General features: G+C 50.3%; 1 protein-coding gene across 1 annotated transcript; it reads left to right on the top strand.

Moving 5' to 3' along the window:
- Positions 1 to 205: 205 nt before the first annotated feature.
- comp (cartilage oligomeric matrix protein) lies at positions 206 to 21108 on the top strand. The gene is made up of 17 exons (XM_056415435.1): positions 206 to 254; positions 848 to 996; positions 1077 to 1214; positions 1353 to 1430; positions 2026 to 2178; positions 7634 to 7738; positions 8029 to 8136; positions 8220 to 8379; positions 8836 to 8954; positions 9179 to 9231; positions 14677 to 14870; positions 14942 to 15120; positions 15332 to 15380; positions 15534 to 15730; positions 20247 to 20419; positions 20686 to 20825; positions 20960 to 21108. The coding sequence occupies exons 1-17, from the start codon at positions 212 to 214 to the stop codon at positions 21016 to 21018; spliced, it is 2097 nt and encodes a 698-aa protein (XP_056271410.1). The 5' UTR covers positions 206 to 211; the 3' UTR covers positions 21019 to 21108.
- Positions 21109 to 21442: the final 334 nt, after the last annotated feature.

Below are 21442 nucleotides of genomic sequence, written 5' to 3'. Positions count from 1 at the left end.
AAATCATCAGTCAGATTAAGATGACCAACCTGGCCCTGAACGAGATGAAAGAGCTCCTCAAACAACAGGTCAGTTCCATCAGATGACCTTCATGTTCATGATGCTTATGATGATAATGATAATAATAATATAGTGGTGCTCTACATGTTGATGCATGTCCATGTTCTTCATGGTGGAGGTATCACACATTGATGTCTTCCAGATCAGAGAGATGGTGTTCCTGAAGAACACGGTGATGGAGTGTGAAGCCTGCGGTGAGTCGGACTAACCAGCACGGTTTATACTTTAAAAAGTTAATGTTCAGATGATTCATGATGACCACGACTCTCATTGAGAAACAACAAACCAATATTATATATATATATATATACATTTACACAGATATATAAATATATATATATATTTATATATATATATATAATATAGGTTTATTTATTTATATATATTTATGTATAAATATATATATATATATACACACTTATATATATATAAATATTTATATATATTAATATATATACATATTTACATATATTTGGATATAATATCGGTATATTTATTGATGTATATATTTATATAAATAAATATATTTAAAATATATTTCTACATATATATAATATATATATATACATACTGTACATATACCTACGTATATTATATATATAAATATATTTATTTGTTTATATATTTATATTTATATATATCAATAAATAAACCCATATATATATATATATATTTATTTTTTATATTTGTATATGTATATTCATATACTGTATATACATACATATATAGTTTGATATCATCATCAGATGTAATAAGAGGAACTCCTCATATCGTTCCTCTCTCTCAGGCATGGGGGGGGTGCAGCCTCGGCCCTCCTGCCGGCCCAGCTCCTGCCACCCGGGGGTGACGTGTCAGGAGACGCCTCAGGGTGTCACATGTGGGCCGTGTCCCCACGGCATGGAGGGGAACGGCACCTACTGCACCGACGTGGACGAGGTACGGCAGGTCAAAGGTCACAGGCCACATGGTCACAGTGCAGTGTGTTGATGTGTTGTTGTTGTTGTTGTTGTTTACAGTGCAGTGTGACTCCGTGCCACATGGGGGTGCGTTGCATCAACACGTCTCCGGGGTTCCGTTGTGGTTCTTGTGCTGCCGGGTTCACCGGGCCTCAGGTCCACGGCGTGGGGCTCCAGTACGCCGCCGCCAACCGCCAGGTGAGAGGATGAGACGGCACAGGGACCTTTGTTTACTATGTAAACAACAACAACAACTGTCCAATGTCATCATGTCCTCATGTCCTTTCCTTCTCCTCATGTCCTCATGTCCTTTCCTTCTCCTCATGTCCTCTCCAGGTGTGCAGAGACATCAATGAGTGTGAGGGCCTGAACAACGGCGGCTGTGAGGAGAACTCATTGTGCATGAACACGCCGGTGAGTACCAACATCCTGAAACGAGACCTGGAGACAGACAGCCAATCAGAGCTGAGGAGAGGAGTCCAGAGACCTGGAGACAGACAGCCAATCAGAGCTGATGAGAGGAGTCCAGAGACCTGGAGACAGACAGCCAATCAGAGCTGATGAGAGGAGTCCAGAGACCTGGAGACAGACAGCCAATCAGAGCTGAGGAGAGGAGTCCAGAGACCTGGAGACAGACAGCCAATCAGAGCTGAGGAGAGAAGTCCAGAGACCTGGAGACAGACAGCCAATCAGAGCTGATGAGAGGAGTCTAGAGACCTGGAGACAGACAGCCAATCAGAGCTGAGGAGAGGAGTCCAGAGACCTGGAGACAGACAGCCAATCAGAGCTGAGGAGAGGAGTCCAGAGACCTGGAGACAGACAGCCAATCAGAGCTGAGGAGAGGAGTCCAGAGACATCAGAGTCGGGCCCCTTGATTTAGTTTATTTAACTGAACATGTCTGTCCCTCCCACTGCTCTAACCGTACGGGGTCTGAGTCCTCTGGGGTCCACAGGGCTCCTTCAGGTACCAGTAGAACCGTACGGGGTCTGAGTCCTCTGGGGTCCACAGGGCTCCTTCAGGTGCGGCCCCTGTAACGTGGGCTACGTTGGGGACCAGCGGCAGGGCTGCAGGCCGGAGCGGGCCTGTGGGGACGGCCAGGTGAACCCCTGCCACGCCAGCGCCGAGTGCATCGTCCACCGAGAGGGGAGACTGGAGTGCCAGGTGAGGAAATCAAACGCTCATATAGTTCATATAGTATCTATCTATCTCTCTATCCCTCTATCCCTCTATCCATCTATCCATCTATCCATCTATCTCTCTACCCATCTATCCATCTATCCATCTATCTCTCTATCCATCTATCTATCTCTCTATCCATCTATCCATCTATCTATCCATCCATCTATCCATCTTTCCATCAATCCATCTATCTATCTATCTATCCATCTATCCATCTATCCATCCATCTATCCATCTATCCATCTTTCCATCTATCTATCCATCTATCCATCTATCCATCTTTCCATCTATCCATCTATCCATCTATCCATCTATCTATCCATCTATCTATCCATCTATCCATCTTTCCATCTATCCATCTATCCATCCATCTATCCATCCATCTATCCATCTATCCATCTATCATCCATCTATCCATCTATCCATCTATCCATCCATCTATCCATCTATCTATCTATCCATCTATCCATCTATCCATCTATCTATCCATCTATCCATCTATCCATCTATCTATCTATCTATCCATCTATCCATCTATCCATCTATCTATCTATCTATCTGTCCATCTATCCATTGAATTCAATTCAGTTCAGTTTATTTGTATAGCCCAATTTCACAAATTACAAATTTGTCTCGGAGTGCTTTACAATCTGTACACATAGACATCCCTGCCCCAAAACCTCACATCGGACCAGGAAAAACTCCCAAATAACCCTTCAGGGGGAAAAAAAGGGAAGAACCCTTGAGGAGAGCAACAGAGGAGGATCCCTCTCCTAGGATGGACAGATGCAATAGATGTCATGTGACCAGAAGGAATCATTAGAGTTTAAATACATTCAATGAATATGACAGAGTGTATGAATAGTTCATAGTAGGCATATTCCACGATGGAGACCTCCACGATCCATCAGGCAGATGGCGGTGGGGAGGAGGAGTGGGCGGAGTCTCAACAGTGGGCGGAGTCTCAACAGGACAGTGGCGTAGTCATGAGCAGGAATTCCACGACCCAGACGATCCATCAGGCAGATAGGATCTATGCCGTCTCATAGGGTCCGATGACCCCATGAGACGTGAAGTCAAAAGGACTCCGGGGAGAAAGCAGAGTTAGTAACATGTGATGGAGAGATGAACATTCATCCTTAAGGAGAGAGAAAAGAGGAGATAGGTACTCAGTGCATCCTAAACGTCCCCCGGCAGCTATAAGCCTATAGCAGCATATCAAGGGGCTGGACCAGGTGAACCTGATTCAGCCCTAACTATAAGCTCTGTCAAAGAGGAAGGTCTTAAGTCTACTCTTAAACGAGGTGACTGTGTCTGCCTCCCGGACTGAAGGTGAAGCTGGTTCCATAGAAGAGGAGCTTGATAACTAAAGGCTCTGGCTCCCATTCTACTTTTTAAGACTCTAGGAACTACAAGTAGTCCGCATTTAGTGAGCGTAGCTCTCTAGTGGGGCAATATGGTACGACAAGCTCCTTAAGATATGATGGAGCATCACCAATCAAGGCTTTGTACGTTAAGAGAAGAATTTTAAAAGTGATTCTTGATTTTACTGGGAGCCAGTGCAGAGCAGCTAGTGCAGGAGTGATGTGATCTCTTTCTTAGTTTTAGTGAGAACACGAGCTGCAGCATTCTGGATCAACTGAGGGACCTAAGAGATTTATTAGAGCAGCCTGATAATAAGGAGTTGCAGTAATCCAGTCTCAAGTAACGAACGTGAACCAATTTTTCTGCATCTTTTGAGACAAGATGTGCCTGATTTTTGAAATATTACGTAGATGAAAGAATGCAGTCCTTGAGATTTGCTTTACGTGGTAGTTAAAGGACAAGTCCCGATCAAAGATAACGCCAAGATTCTTTACAGTGGTTTTGGATGCTAGGGCAATGCCGTCTACAGAATCCACATCACCAGATAATTGATCTCTGAGGTGCTCAGGGCCGATTAAAATTACTTCGGTTTTGTCTGAGTTTAACATCAAGAAGTTGCAGGTCATCCATGTTTTTATGTCTTTAAGACATGCTTGAATTTTACAGAGTTGGTTGCTCTCCTCTGGTTTTATCGATAGATATAGTTGAGTATCATCTGCATAACAATGAAAGTTTATGGAGTGTTTCCTGATAATATTGCCCAAAGGAAGCATGTATAAGGTAAATATAATTGGGCCAACCACGGAGCCTTGTGGAACTCCGTGAGTAACGTTGGTGGTTATCGAGGCATCGTTTACAAATACAAACTGAGATCGATCTGATAAATAGGATTTAAACCAAATTAGTGCCGTGCCTGAAATGCCAATCGACTGCTCCAGTCTCTGTAACAGGATGTCATGGTCAATGGTGTCGAATGCAGCACTAAGGTCTAACAAGACCAGGACAGAGAGGAGTCCTTTATCTGCTGCCATTAAGAGGTCATTTGTAATTTTCACCAGTGCCGTCTCGGTGCTGTGGTGTTTTCTAAATCCTGATTGAAATTTCTCAAATAAACTATTATGATGTAGAAAGTCGCACAACTGATTTAAACCACTTTCTCAAGGATCTTGGAGAGGAAGGGGGTTAGAGATCGGTCTGTAGTTAGCCAACACCTCTGGATCCAGATTGGGCTTCTTCAGGAGAGGTTTAATAACAGCCACTTTGAAGGAGTGTGGTACGTGGCCTGTTAGCAGAGACACATTGATAATATCTAATAGAGCCGCCAATTAAAGGCAAAACGTCTTTAAGCAGCCTCGTCGGGATGGGGTCCAAGAGACAGGTAGACGGGTTAGAAGTAGAAACCGTTGAAGATAATTGGTCACGGTTGATGGGAGAAAAGCCATCCAAATATACACCAGGGCATACAGCGGTTTCCAAGGCCATTCCACTTGAGGACAGATTGGCACTGGTTATGGGCAAGAGAATATTAATCTTGTCCCTAATAGTTAAAATCTTTTCATTAAAGAAGTTCATAAAGTCATTACCACTGAGGTTTATAGGAATGCTCGCCACAGAGCTGTGACTCTCTGTCAGCCTGGCTACAGTGCTGAAGAGAAACCTGGGGTTGTTCTTATTTTTTTCTATTACTGATGAGTAATAGGCTGCTCTGGCATTACGGAGGGCCTTCTTATATGTTTTAAGACTATCTCGCCAAACTAAGCGGGATTCTTCGAGATTAGTTGAACGCCATATGCTCAAGCTTTCGTGACGCTTGCTTCAGTTTGGTCTGAGGGTTATACCAGGGAGCAAACCTCCTCTTCCTCACTGTCTTCTTCTTCAGAGGGGCTATCGAGTCCAGTGTCATTCTCAGAGAGCCTGTGGCACTGTCAACAAGATGATCAATCTGGGACGGACTAAAGTTAGACCAGGAGTCCTCTGTTATATTGAGACGTGGTATCGAATCAAATACAGAAGGAATCGCTTCTTTAAATTTAGCTACAGCACTGTCAGTTAGACATCTGGTGTAGAAACTTTTGACTAACGGAGTACACTCCGGTAGTATAAATTCAAAAGTTATGAGGTTGTGGTCTGACAGTAGAGGATTCTGTGGGAAGACCTTCAAATGCTCAATGTCAACGCCATAAGTAAGAACAAGATCAAGCGTGTGGCCAAAGCTGTGAGTGGGTTTCTGTACTCTCTGACAGAAGCCAATCGAGTCCAACAAGGAGATGAATGCAGCACTAAGGCAATCATTATCAACATCCACATGGATATTAAAATCTCCAACAATAATAACTTTATCGGTTTTAAGAACCAAACTTGATATAAATTCTGAGAATTCAGATATAAACTCTGAATATGGACCTGGTGGCCGGTACAGAATCACAAATCGAATTGGCTGTAGTGTTTTCCAGGTTGGATGTGAAAGACTAAGAACAAGGCTTTCAAATGAGGTGTAGTGTAATTTTGGTTGAGGATTAATTAATAGGCTCGATTCAAAGATGGCTGCTACTCCACCTCCTCGAGGAATGTGAGTATTAATATGACTTGGAGGAGTCGATTCATTCAGGCAGACATATTCTTCATGGCTCAGCCAGGTTTCAGTTAGGCAACATAAATCAATGTGATTATCTGATATTAAATCATTTAGTAACACAGCTTTAGATGACAGAGATCGAATATTTAGGAGACCACATTTAATAGACCTATTTTGTTGCACTGCTGAAATAATGGTGTTAACTTGTATAAGGTTATTGTGTACGACTCCTCTTCTGCTTACTTTTGATTTATTTAATTGAAGTGGCCGTGGACAGACACAGTCTCTACTCTAGAGTCATGGGTGGGTAACTGCTCGAATGGAAGAGCAGAGAAGGGTGTTAAACTACAACTCTGCTCCCGGTTCCTGATCTGAACCCTGGGTTGTCATAGATTAAGTCTGGTGATCAACTTGGTCATATTCGCAGAAATGAGACGCTCCGTCCAACGTGGGATGGATGCCGTCTCTCCTCATCAGATCAGGCTTTCCCCAGAAAGTCTTCCAGTTGTCTACGTAGCCCACATTATTCGCTGGGCACCACCTCGACAGCCAGCGGTTGAAAGACGACATTCGCCATACAATTCGTCTGTCTGCAAATTTGGGAGAGGGCCAGAGAAAATTACGGTGTCCGACAACGTCTTGGCATAAGCACACACCGATTCCACATGACCTTTAGTGACCTCCGACCGACGGGCTCGGGCGTCATTACCACCGTGTATTACAATCTGACTGTATCTCCGCTTGTCCTTAGTCAGCAGCTTCAAACAAGACTCACGTCGCCCGCTCTGGCCCCGGAGGCACACGACTCTGGTCCGCGGCTTCGCTATTTTCACGTTCCTGACTATAGAGCTCCGATAACCAGGGTGTTCCTCAGCGGGTGTGTCGCTGAGCAGGAAAACTGGTTCGAAACGTAAAGTGGTTGGTGCACAGCGGGCTTCTGTGTAGACTTACTACTCCTGGAACAGTTACCCAACCATCCGGCTGCACGGTTACCCGGGGAACAGCTAGCAGCTGACTGTAGCTCCGCCGACTACGGGAGAGGGCGGGCTAACTAGCATAGCTGTCTGAGCTTCGATAGCGGAGCCGTGCATCTAACCCACTTAGACCTGCCTCCAACCTAGCAAATAAACTACACTTGTTGCATGTATCGTTATCATTAAGGGAGGCAGGGGGATAACTATACATGAGACACACTGAGCAAGAGGAGCGGGAGGGAGAGAAGAAGAAGTCATGCTCGCTGCTGGCAACCGGAGCTTACCGGAAGAGTGAGATGATGCGTTCAGGAGCAGCTGGGAAAATCAGCTGCTCCTGAACGCTATCCATCTATCCATCCATCTATCCATCTATCCATCTATCCATCTATCCATCCATCTATCCATCCATCCATCCATCTATCCATCTATCCCTCTATCTCTCTATCCATCTATCTCTCTATCCATCTATCCATCTATCCATCTATCCATCTATCCATCCATCCATATCCATGATCCCCCTCAGTGCGGCGTCGGCTGGGCCGGTAACGGCCTCCTGTGCGGCGCCGACGTCGACATCGACGGTTTCCCAGACGAGAGGCTGACCTGTCCTGAGAAGACCTGCAACAAGGTAACCATGACGACAAGCACCACCCCCTAGCCACCTGCAAACAATGTGCACAGGTAGAGCTACAGGACCAGCATGCACCTGGGTTATATGTAGGAGGAGGCAGGTACAGGACCAGCATGCACCTGGGTTATATGTAGGAGGAGGCAGCTACAGGACCAGCATGCACCTGGGTTATATGTAGGAGGAGGCAGCTACAGGACCAGCATGCACCTGGGTTATATGTAGGAGGAGAGGTAGAGGACCAGCATGCACCTGGGTTCTCTGGAGGAAGTGACCCTCTCCTGTTTCAGGACAACTGTCTCACCGTCCCTAACTCCGGTCAAGAAGACGCCGACGGCGATGGGATGGGAGACGCCTGTGACGAGGACGCCGACGGGGACGGGATCCTCAACATGCAGGTGACGCCCCCGAGTCAGGAGGAGGATGATGATGATGAGGACGATGAGGACGATGATGATGAAGAGCCGCCGGTCCTCTGCAGGACAACTGTGTGCTGGTGCCCAACGTGGACCAGAGGAACGTGGACCAGGACGACTTCGGAGACGCCTGCGACAACTGCCACGCCGCGGAGAACGCCGACCAGAAAGACACCGACGGGGACGAGCGCGGGGACGAGTGCGACGAGGACATCGACGGAGACGGTGAGACCCTCGTCTTCTTCACACCTCGTCTTCACACCTCTTCACACCTCTTCACACGCGTCACACAGAGAGACCTGTCCCCTGAAGGTTGACCTCTCCCCTGAAGGTTGACCTGTCCCCTGAAGGTTGACCTCTCCCCTGAAGGTTGACCTGTCCCCTGAAGGTTGACCTCTCCCCTGAACGTTGACCTCTCCCCTGAAGGTTGACCTCTTCCCTGAAGGTTGACTTGTCCCCTGAAGGTTGACCTCTCCCCTGAACGTTGACCTCTCCCCTGAAGGTTGACCTCTCCCCTGAAGGTTGACCTGTCCCCTGAAGGTTGACCTCTCCCCTGAACGTTGACCTCTCCCCTGAAGGTTGACCTGTCCCCTGAACGTTGACCTGTCCCCTGAAGGTTGACCTCTTCCCTGAACGTTGACCTCTCCCCTGAAGGTTGACCTGTCCCCTCCTTCGTCTCAGGGGTCCTGAACCAGCTGGATAACTGCCGGCAGGTCCCCAATGCCGACCAGAAAGACCGCGATGGGGACAAAGTGGGAGACGCCTGCGACAGCTGTCCTTACGTCCCGAACCCGGAGCAGGTCGCGACCCCTCGGGGCCTTAAGAACATTCATTTAGTCTGATGAGCAGAACAGAGAATGAAGAGGAGCGTTGTGGCCGCAGAGGAACACGCTTCTGGTTTCACACGTTGTTGTTATCATGAAAGTCAAAGTTTCAGTTTAACTCGACTCATCTGCTTCAGGAGGACTTGCTCTTCATCACGTCTCAATGAGTCACCAACAGTCATGAATCTCGTCTTCCTCAGACGGACGTGGACAACGACTTGATCGGCGACCCGTGTGACACCAACAAGGACAGGTACGTGACCTCATGACGGGTACGGTGACCTCGTGACTACGGTGACCTCATGACTACGGTGACCTCGTGACTACGGTGACCTCGTGACTACGGTGACCTCATGACTACGGTGACCTCATGTAGGGTACGGTGACCTCATGACTACGGTGACCTCATGACGGGTACGGTGACCTCATGACTACGGTGACCTCATGTAGGGTACGGTGACCTCATGACTACGGTGACCTCATGACTACGGTGACCTCATGACTACGGTGACCTCATGAAGGGTACGGTGACCTCATGACTACGGTGACCTCATCATGCACGGTGACCTCATGACTACGGTGACCTCATGAGGCACGGTGACCTCATGACTACGGTGACCTCATGACGGGTACGGTGACCTCATGACTACGGTGACCTCATGGCGGGTACGGTGACCTCATGACTACGGTGACCTCATGTAGGGTACGGTGACCTCATGACTACGGTGACCTCATGACTACGGTGACCTCATGAAGGGTACGGTGACCTCATGACTACGGTGACCTCGTGACCGGTACGGTGACCTCATGACTACGGTGACCTCGTGACGGGTACGGTGAACTCATGACTACGGTGACCTCGTGACGGGTACGGTGACCTCATGACTACGGTGACCTCATGACTACGGTGACCTCGTGACCTTGACACGGTGACCTCGTGACTACGGTGACCTCATGACTACGGTGACCTCGTGACGGGTACGGTGACCTCGTGACTACGGTGACCTCGTGACCTCATGACTACGGTGACCTCGTGACCTCATGACTACGGTGACCTCGTGACCTCATGACTACGGTGACCTCGTGACCTCGTGACTACGGTGACCTCGTGACTACGGTGACCTCGTGACTACGGTGACCTCGTGACTACGGTGACCTCGTGACTACGGTGACCTCGTGACTACGGTGACCTCGTGACTACGGTGACCTCGTGACACGGTGACCTCGTGATCACGGTGACCTCATGACTACGGTGACCTCGTGACCTCGTGACTACGGTGACCTCGTGACCACGGTGACCTCGTGACTACGGTGACCTCGTCATGACCACGGTGATCTCGTGACTACGGTGACCTCGTGACTACGGTGACCTCGTGACTACGGTGACCTCGTGACCACGGTGACCTCGTGACTACGGTGACCTCATGACTACGCTGACCTCGTGACCACGGTGACCTCGTGACTACGGTGACCTCGTGACCACGGTGACCGGTGACCTCGTGACTACGGTGACCTCGTGACTACGGTGACCTCGTGACCACGGTGACCTCGTGACACGGTGACCTCGTGACCTTGACTACGGTGACCTCGTGACTACGGTGACCTCGTGACTACGGTGACCTCGTGACTACGGTGACCTCATGACTACGGTGACCTCGTGACTACGGTGACCTCGTGACTACGGTGACCTCATGACTACGGTGACCTCATGACTACGGTGACCTCGTGACCGGTACGGTGACCTCATGACTACGGTGACCTCGTGACGGGTACGGTGACCTCATGACTACGGTGACCTCGTGACCTCATGACTACGGTGACCTCGTGACCTCATGACTACGGTGACCTCGTGACCTCGTGACTACGGTGACCTCGTGACTACGGTGACCTCATGACTACGGTGACCTCGTGACTACGGTGACCTCGTGACTACGGTGACCTCGTGACTACGGTGACCTCATGACTACGGTGACCTCGTGACTACGGTGACCTCATGACTACGGTGACCTCGTGACCTCATGACTACGGTGACCTCGTGACGGGTACGGTGACCTCGTGACTACGGTGACCTCATGACTACGGTGACCTCATGACTACGGTGACCTCATGACTACGGTGACCTCGTGACTACGGTGACCTCGTGACCGGTACGGTGACCTCATGACTACGGTGACCTCATGACTACGGTGACCTCGTGACCTCATGACTACGGTGACCTCGTGACGGGTACGGTGACCTCGTGACTACGGTGACCTCGTGACCTCATGACTACGGTGACCTCGTGATCACGGTGACCTCGTGACTACGGTGACCTCGTGACTACGGTGACCTCGTGACTACGGTGACCTCGTGACCTCGTGACTACGGTGACCTCGTGACTACGGTGATCTCGTGACTACGGTGACCTCGTGACCTCGTGACTACGGTGACCTCGTGACTTCGGTGACCTCGTGACTACGATGACCTCGTGACTACGGTGACCTCGTGACCTCATGACTACGGTGACCTCGTGACCTCGTGACTACGGTGACCTCGTGACTACGGTGACCTCGTGACTACGGTGACCTCGTGACTACGGTGACCTCGTGACTACGGTGACCTCGTGACTACGGTGACCTCGTGACTACGGTGACCTCGTGACTACGGTGACCTCGTGACTTCGGTGACCTCGTGACTACGATGACCTCGTGACTACGGTGACCTCGTGACCTCATGACTACGGTGACCTCGTGACTACGGTGACCTCATGACTACGGTGACCTCGTGACTACGGTGACCTCGTGACTTCGGTGACCTCGTGACCACGGTGACCTCGTGCCTACGGTGATCTCGTGACTACGGTGACCTTGTGACCACGATGACCTCATGAATACGATGACCTCGTGATCTACGGTGACCCCGTGACTACGGTGACCTCGTGACTACGGTGACCTCGTGACTACGGTGACCTCGTGACCACGGTGACCTCGTGACCTCATGACCACGGTGACCTCGTGACCTCATGACTACGGTGACCTCGTGACCTGGTGACCACGGTGACCTCGTGACCTCATGACTACGGTGACCTCGTGACCTCATGACTACGGTGACCTCGTGACCTCATGACCACGGTGACCTCGTGACTACGGTGACCTCGTGACGTGACGGTGACCTCGTGACTACGGTGACCTCGTGACCACGGTGACCTCGTGACTACGGTGACCTCGTGACTACGGGTGACCTCGACTACGGTGACCTCGTGACTACGGTGACCTCATGACTACGGTGACCTCGTGACCACGGTGACCTCATGACCACGGTGACCTCGTGACACACGGTGAACTCATGACTACGGTGACCTCGTGACGGGTACGGTGACCTCGTGACTACGGTGACCTCATGACTACGGTGACCTCATGACTACGGTGACCTCGTGACCTCATGACTACGGTGACCTCGTGACCGGTACGGTGACCTCATGACTACGGTGACCTCGTGACGGGTACGGTGAACTCATGACTACGGTGACCTCGTGACCTCATGACTACGGTGACCTCGTGACGGGTACGGTGACCTCGTGACTACGGTGACCTCGTGACCTCATGACTACGGTGACCTCGTGACCTCATGACTACGGTGACCTCGTGACCTCATGACTACGGTGACCTTGTGACCTCGTGACTACGGTGACCTCGTGACTACGGTGACCTCATGACTACGGTGACCTCGTGACTACGGTGACCTCGTGACTACGGTGACCTCGTGACTACGGTGACCTCGTGACTACGGTGACCTCATGACTACGGTGACCTCGTGACGGGTACGGTGAACTCATGACTACGGTGACCTCGTGACCTCATGACTACGGTGACCTCGTGACGGGTACGGTGACCTCGTGACTACGGTGACCACGTGACTACGGTGATCTCGTGACTACGGTGACCTCGTGACTACGGTGACCTCGTGACTACGGTGATCTCGTGACTACGGTGACCTCGTGATGGGTACGGTGACCTCGTGACTTTGGTGACCTCGTGACTACGGTGACCTCGTGACCTCGTGACTACGGTGACCTCGTGACTTCGGTGACCTCGTGACTACGATGACCTCGTGACTACGGTGACCTCGTGACTTCGGTGACCTCGTGACTACGATGACCTCGTGACTACGGTGACCTCGTGACTACGGTGACCACGTGACTACGGTGATCTCGTGACTACGGTGACCTCGTGATGGGTACGGTGACCTCGTGACTTTGGTGACCTCGTGACTACGGTGACCTCGTGACCTCGTGACTACGGTGACCTCGTGACTTCGGTGACCTCGTGACTACGATGACCTCGTGACTACGGTGACCTCGTGACTACGGTGACCTCGTGACTACGGTGACCTCGTGACTACGGTGACCTCGTGACCTCATGACTACGGTGACCTCGTGACTACGGTGACCTCGTGACTACGGTGACCTCGTGACTACGGTGACCTCGTGACTACGGTGACCTCGTGACTACGGTGACCTCGTGACTACGGTGACCTCGTGACTACGGTGACCTCGTGACTACGGTGACCTCGTGACGGGTACGGTGACCTCGTGACTACGGTGACCTCGTGACGGGTACGGTGACCTCGTGACTACGGTGACCTCGTGACGGGTACGGTGACCTCGTGACTACGGTGACCTCGTGACTACGGTGACCTCGTGACTACGGTGACCTCATGACTACGGTGACCTCGTGACGGGTACGGTGAACTCATGACTACGGTGACCTCGTGACCTCATGACTACGGTGACCTCGTGACGGGTACGGTGACCTCATGACTACGGTGACCTCGTGACCTCATGACTACGGTGACCTCGTGACCTCATGACTACGGTGACCTCGTGACTACGGTGACCTCGTGATGGGTACGGTGACCTCGTGACTACGGTGACCTCGTGACCTCATGACTACGGTGACCTCGTGACTTCGGTGACCTCGTGACTACGATGACCTCGTGACTACGGTGACCTCGTGACTACGGTGACCTCGTGACTACGGTGACCTCGTGACTACGGTGACCTCGTGACTACGGTGACCTCGTGACTACGGTGACCTCGTGACTACGGTGACCTCGTGACGGGTACGGTGACCTCGTGACTACGGTGACCTCGTGACTACGGTGACCTCAGGACGGGTACGGTGACCTCGTGACTACGGTGACCTCGTGACGGGTACGGTGACCTCGTGACTACGGTGACCTCGTGACTACGGTGACCTCGTGACGGGTACGGTGACCTCGTGACTACGGTGACCTCGTGACTACGGTGACCTCGTGACTACGGTGACCTCAGGACGGGTACGGTGACCTCGTGACTACGGTGACCTCGTGACGGGTACGGTGACCTCGTGACTACGGTGACCTCGTGACTACGGTGACCTCGTGACTACGGTGACCTCATGACTACGGTGACCTTGTGACGGGTACGGTGACCTCGTGACTACGGTGACCTCATGGCGGGTACGGTGACCTCGTGACTACGGTGACCTCGTGACTACGGTGACCTTGTGACGGGTACGGTGACCTCGTGATGGGTACGGTGACCTCGTGACTACGGTGACCTCGTGACGGGTACGGTGACCTCGTGACTACGGTGACCTCATGGCGGGTAAGGTGACCTCATGGCGGGTACGGTGACCTCCTGCCTGATGCACCTGGGGCAGTAACGTCTCTCCTCCAGCGATGGAGACGGACACCAGGACTCTCGGGACAACTGCCCCGCCGTCCTCAACAGCTCCCAGCTGGACACGGACAAGGACGGCGTGGGAGACGAGTGCGATGACGACGACGACAACGACGGCGTGCCGGACCTGCTGCCGCCCGGCCCCGACAACTGCCGCCTGATCCCCAACCCCCTGCAGGAGGACTCTAACGGTGGGAAGCAGACCACATGGCGGAGACGCCGGAGGAAGAAGAGGCTCCGTGACGTCTTGGTGTCTCCTCAGGGGACGGAGTGGGGAACATCTGCGAGAAGGACTTCGACAACGACACCATCATCGACACCATCGACGTGTGTCCGGAGAACGCCGAGGTGGCCCTCACCGACTTCAGGGAGTACCAGACCGTGGTCCTGGACCCGGAGGGGGACGCTCAGATCGACCCCAACTGGGTGGTGCTGAACCAGGTGACCTGCTGCTTCTGTTGGCTGACACATCTGAAACATCTTCAATAACTCCTCTGAACTCCTGTGTGTGTGTGTGTGTGTGTGTGTGTGTGTGTGTGTGTGTGTGTGTGTGTGTGTGTGTGTGTGTGTGTGTGTGTGTGTGTGTGTGTGTGTGTGTGTGTGTGTGTGTGTGTGTGTGTGTGTGTGTGTGTGTGTGTGTGTGTGTGTGTAGGGAAGAGAGATCGTCCAGACCATGAACAGCGACCCTGGGCTGGCGGTTGGTAAGACCTTTATTTTGAAGGGATACGTCCACATTTTAGGCACACACTGGCACTGGCTCTGCACAGCAGTAACACTTAAAAGAACCTGTGACCTGTGACCTTTGATGCCATGAGGACCCAGCATTGATGACATGTCCCCTGTGGGGGTCTCAGGGTACACGGCCTTCAGCGGCGTGGACTTTGAAGGAACGTTCCACGTCAACACGGTGACGGACGATGACTACGCCGGCTTCATCTTCGGCTACCAGGACTCCTCCTCCTTCTACGTGGTGATGTGGAAGCAGGTGGAGCAGATCTACTGGCAGGCCAACCCCTTCAGGGCCGTGGCCGAGCCGGGCATCCAGCTGAAGGTACGAGGGCCTTATGACACCAGCTATAACAGGCTGCGTAGTAATGGGTTGATAAGGGCTGCGACATACATGAACCAATCAGCTGTCAGCCACTTCAAAGACAACGTGTGGGTTGCCAGGTTGTGGAACATCTTTTTAACCACTTATCTTTCAGAAAAGTGCAATTATAAAACCATTATGAACCATTATAAACTATTATGAACCCTTATGAACCATTATGAACCCTTATGAACAATTATGAACCCCTATGAACCCTTATGAACCATTATGAACCCTTATGAACACTTATGAACCATTATGAACCCTTATGAAACATTATGAACCCCTATGAACCCTTATGAACCAATATGAACCCTTATGAACCCTTGTGAACCCTTGTGAACCATTATGAACCATTATGAACCCTTATGAACCCTTGTGAACCATTATGAACCCTTGTGAACCATTATGAACCCTTATGAACCATTATGAACCATTATGAACCCTTATGAACCCTTGTGAACCCTTGTGAACCATTATGAACCCCTATGAACCCTTATGAACCATTATGAACCCCTATGAACCCTTATGAACCATTATGAACCATTATGAACACTTATGAACCATTATGAACCCCTATGAACCCTTATGAACCCTTATGAGCCATTATGAACCCTTGTGAACCCTTATGAACCCGTGTGAACCATTATGAACCCTTGTGAACCATTATGAACCCTTGTGAACCATTATGAACCATTATGAACCCTTATGAACCCTTGTGAACCATTATGAACCCTTATGAACCCTTATGAACCATTATGAACCATTGTGAACCATTATGAACCCTTATGAACCATTATGAACCCTTATGAACCATTATGAACCCTTATGAACACGTATGAACCATTATGAACCCCTATGAACCATTATGAACCCTTATGAACCATTATGAGCCATTATGAACCCTTGTGAACCCGTGTGAACCATTATGAACCCTTGTGAACCCTTGTGAACCCTTGTGAACCATTATGAACCCTTGTGAACCATTATGAACCCTTGTGAACCATTATGAACCCTTATGAACCCTTATGAACCCTTGTGAACCATTATGAACCCTTATGAACCATTATGAACCCTTATGAACCCTTGTGAACCATTATGAACCCTTATGAACCATTATGAACCCTTCTGACCATTATGAACCCTTATGAACCCTTGTAATAATAATAATAATCATTTATTTTATATAGCGCTTCTCTAGACACTCGAAGTCGCTTTACAGTCCAGAGTCCAGTAGTCATACACACACACAGTCATACCGGTGGTGGTGGAGCTACATCAGTAGCCACAGCTGCCCTGGGGCAGACTGACGGAAGCGTGGCAGCCAATCAGCGCCTACGGCCCCTCCCCCCACCACCAACATTCATTCACATCCATACGAACCAGGGTGAGGCTGCGGTGCATGTCTTTATGATGGTGGGGGAAACCGGAGAACCCGGAGTAAACCCACGCAGACACGAGGAGAACATGCAAACTCCACACAGAAAGGACCTGGAACGACCGGGACGATCGGGATTCGAACCCAGAGCCTTCTTGCTGTGAGGCGACAGTGCTAACCACTGAGCCACCGTGCTGCCCTTGTGAACCCTTATGAACCCTTATGAACCATTATGAACCCGTGTGAACCATTATGAACCCTTGTGAACTATTATAAACCCTTATGAACCCTTGTGAACCATTATGAACACTTGTGAACCATTATGAACCCTTGTGAAACATTATGAACCCTTGTGAACCATTATGAACCCTTGTGAACCATTATGAACCATTATGAACCCGTATGAACCATTGTGAACCATTATGAATCCTTGTGAACCATTATGAACCCTTGTGAACCATTATGAACCCTTATGAACCCTTATGAACCATTGTGAACCCTTGTGAACCATTGTGAACCATTATGAACCCTTGTGAACCATTATGAACCCTTATGAACCATTATGAACCATTATGAACCCTTGTGAACCATTATGAACCCTTATAGATAGATGTATACTTTATTGATCCCGCAAGCGGGAAATTACAGGCAGATCCAGGAAGATTACAGCATAACACGAGGGAAGAGAGGAGAAAATAAAAAACAACCCCCAGAATATGCCCCTAGAGGGGTACAGTGTGGGAGCAGAAAAAACACCTCAGCACAAAAGCACATACATCTAAACAAGACATGCAACGTGAGGAAGGGGGGAGGGGAGGTAAACCAAAGACTGGGTGGTCAAGCTCAGCCGTAGGGGGGCAGAGGGTAACCAGCGTAGACAGGCAGCCAGCCATCTGGCAGCCCGTTAGAGCGCCAGTAGACCACACTGGGGCATAAAGCAGGCGAAGGCGTGGATGGGGTGAGGTAGTGAATGCATATCAGTGTGTGTGTAGAGTGTGTAGTGTGTGTGTAGAGTTCGTGAGTGATTGGCCCGGTAAGTCGTCCTCCCCCAGGCCACAACAAACAGAGTTCTCAGTCCGCAAGATGGTCGTTGCCATGGAGATAGCCTTGAAATGTCCTGGGGATACAACAACCACAGGTGTCTGTGGATAGGGGGAAGGGAATGAGAGAGGTTCTCACTTCAGCGATCTTCAGGGGAGTTGTTGTTCCAGTAACGGCCTTGGCCAAGGCCCGTTCTGGTTGAGGGAGCCGAAAGCAGATAAGATTGGGATTGTTTGCTTCTTCCAGCAGCTACATCCAATTTGCGCACCTACTATTCCACCACTTTCCTCCCATTTCCCAATAGGATTTCAAATCGATCCAATTTCGTCGGGCAGCCTTAGGGGGCTTTTAACGGCTGTCACCGTTTCCTTAATTTTCCGATAAACCAGGGCAACGCCAAATCCAAACAGCAGAAATCCTGTAATCATAGTTCCGAATAGGTAGATGTCATCTACGTCCTCCACGGAAAGGGCTGCTAGGCACACGACACGTCCATCGTGTAACCAGCTGCAACGTCCCGGCAGGACGGGCAGGTTCCCCGAACCCAAGCTTCTCGTCGAGAAGACGGTGTCAATTTCGTTGAGAGACCAGTTGATCAGATGACCAGTTGATCGGTCCATGGTTTTAGTTCGAAGAGCAATGAGGAGAGAGTCTCTCAAGTATAAAACAAGACAAGACATGACGAGAGAAGCCAAGCAGGGAAGGGAAGGTCATGGGGAGGAGAGGGAGAGAAAATCCGACCGCCTTCGTCGAGAGCCAGAAAACCATTATGAACCCTTGTGAACCATTATGAACCCTTGTGAACCCTTATGAACCCTTGTGAACCATTATAAACCCTTGTGAACCATTATGAACCATTATGAACCCTTATGAACCATTATGAACCCGTGTGAACCATTATGAACCCTTCTGACCATTATCAACCCTTATGAACCCGTGTGAACCATTATGAACCATTATGAACCCTTATGAACCCTTGTGAACCATTATGAACCATTATGAACCTTTGTGAACCATTATGAACCCTTGTGAACCATTATGAACCCTTGTGAACCATTATGAACCCTTGTGAACCATTATGAACCATTGTGAACCATTATGAACCCTTGTGAACCCTTATGAATCATTATGAACCATTATGAACCCTTATGAACCATTATGAACCCTTGTGAACCATTATGAACCCTTGTGAACCCTTGTGAACCCTTATGAACCATTATGAACCCTTGTGAACCATTATGAACCCTTATGAACCATTATGAACCCTTGTGAACCATTATGAACCCCTATGAAACCTTATGAACCATTATGAACCCTTATGAACCATTATGAACCCCTATGAACCATTATGAACCCTTATGAACCCTTATGAGCCATTATGAACCCTTGTGAACCTTTATGAACCATTATGAACCCATGTGAACCATTATGAACCCGTGTGAACCATTATGAACCATTGTGAACCCTTGTGAACCCTTATGAACCATTATGAACCCTTATGAACCATTATGAACCCTTGTGAACCATTATGAACCCGTATGAACCATTATGAACCATTATGAACCCGTGTGAACCATTATGAACCCGTGTGAACCATTATGAACCCTTATGAACCCTTGTGAACCATTATGAACCATTATTAACCCTTGTGAACCATTATGAACCCTTATGAACCCTTGTGAACCATTATGAACCCTTGTGAACCATTATGAACCATTATGAACCCGTATGAACCACTATGAACCCTTGTGAACCATTATGAACCCGTATGAACCACTATGAACCATTATGAACCCTTGTGAACCCTTATGAACCCTTATGAACCATTATGAACCCTTGTGAACCCTTATGAACCATAGCGAGAGGGTTTCACATAGTCCATGTGAAGTAGTGAGTTAGACCTCTATGAAGTCCTCTGGTCCTCGCCGTGCTGCCTGAGGAGCTCTCAGGTCTTGTGGTCTAGTGGTCTCAGGTCTAGTGGTCTTGTGGTCTAGAGGTCTCAGGTCTAGTGGTCTTGTGGTCTAGTGGTCTCAGGTCTTGTGGTCTTGTGGTCTGAAGGCGGTGAAGTCCGACACGGGTCCGGGGGAGAACCTGAGGAACGCCCTGTGGCACACCGGCGACACGGCGGCGCAGGTGAAGCTGCTGTGGAAAGACACTCGCAACGTGGGCTGGAAGGACAAGACGTCGTACCGCTGGTTCCTCCAGCACCGGCCCGCCGACGGCTACATCAGGTACGCACCGGCTGGCGGAGCACCCCACAGGCCGGGGGCAGTACTGCGTCCTCATTGGCCCCTGACCTAGAAATCAATACCTGTGTGTTGCTACTGCCCTCTGGTGGAGACTGTGGGTCGGCGGTCAGCAGGCCCGTCCTTCAATCAGGGGGTAGGCGGTTCAATCCCCACCCTAGTCCATGTGTCCTTGAGCAAGGCACTACACCCTGAGTCTACGGTGTGTTCATGTCACATGACCGAGTCCCTTTGTGTGACGCCATCATCAGAGTTCGCTTCTTCGAGGGTCCCAAGCTGGTGGCGGACAGCGGCGTCATCATCGACTCCACCATGAGGGGAGGCCGGCTCGGGGTCTTCTGCTTCTCCCAGGAGAACATCATCTGGGCCAACCTGAGGTACCGCTGCAACGGTGAGTCACACGAGCTCAACGGGTTCACGGCTTCAGGGACGTCGCTGACGTTAAAGGAGTTAAACACAAGATCTGTGTTACAACAGTAAAGAGCATTCTCATAAATTTGTGTCCCCTGTGGTTCCTCTCCTCAGACACTCTGCCGGAGGACTTTGACTCCTACAGAGCCCGGCAGGTCCAGCTGGAGCTCTGAGACCAGGAGCTCTGGGACCAGGAGCTCTGGGACCAGGAGCTCTGAGACCAGGAGCTTTGGGACCAGGAGCTCTAGGACCAGGAGCTCTGAGACCAGGAGCTCTAGGACCAGGAGCTCTAGGACCAGGAGCTCTGGGACCAGGAGCTCTGAGACCAGGAGCTCTGGGACCAGGAGCTCTAAGACCAGGAGCTCTGGGACCAGGAGCTCTGGGACCAGGAGCTCTGAGACCAGGAGCTCTGGGACCAGGAGCTCTGGGACCAGGAGCTCTAAGACCAGGAGCTCTAGGACCAGGAGCTCTGGGACCAGGAGCTCTAGGACCAGGAGCTCTGGGACCAGGAGCTCTGGGACCAGGAGCTCTAGGACCAGGAGCTCTGAGACCAGGAGCTCTGAGACCAGGAGCTCTGGGACCAGGAGCTCTAAGACC

Source organism: Pseudoliparis swirei, chromosome 5 (assembly GCF_029220125.1).
Source record: "Pseudoliparis swirei isolate HS2019 ecotype Mariana Trench chromosome 5, NWPU_hadal_v1, whole genome shotgun sequence".
Taxonomy (NCBI): domain Eukaryota; kingdom Metazoa; phylum Chordata; class Actinopteri; order Perciformes; family Liparidae; genus Pseudoliparis; species Pseudoliparis swirei.
The sequence above is the reverse complement of the archived record's forward strand: the minus strand, read 5'-3'. Positions and strand labels throughout refer to the sequence as shown.

What these genes read in the sequence shown, in the direction of transcription:
- comp (XM_056415435.1), top strand. Translation starts at nt 212, where the DNA reads ATGGTGTTCCTGAAGAACACGGTGATGGAGTGTGAAGCCTGCG. An exon ending in AGGGGAGACTGGAGTGCCAG is followed by an intron (nt 2,179 to 7,633) that starts GTGAGGAAATCA and finishes GATCCCCCTCAG; the next exon opens with TGCGGCGTCGGCTGGGCCGG. An exon ending in AGCCGGGCATCCAGCTGAAG is followed by an intron (nt 15,731 to 20,246) that starts GTACGAGGGCCT and finishes TGTGGTCTGAAG; the next exon opens with GCGGTGAAGTCCGACACGGG.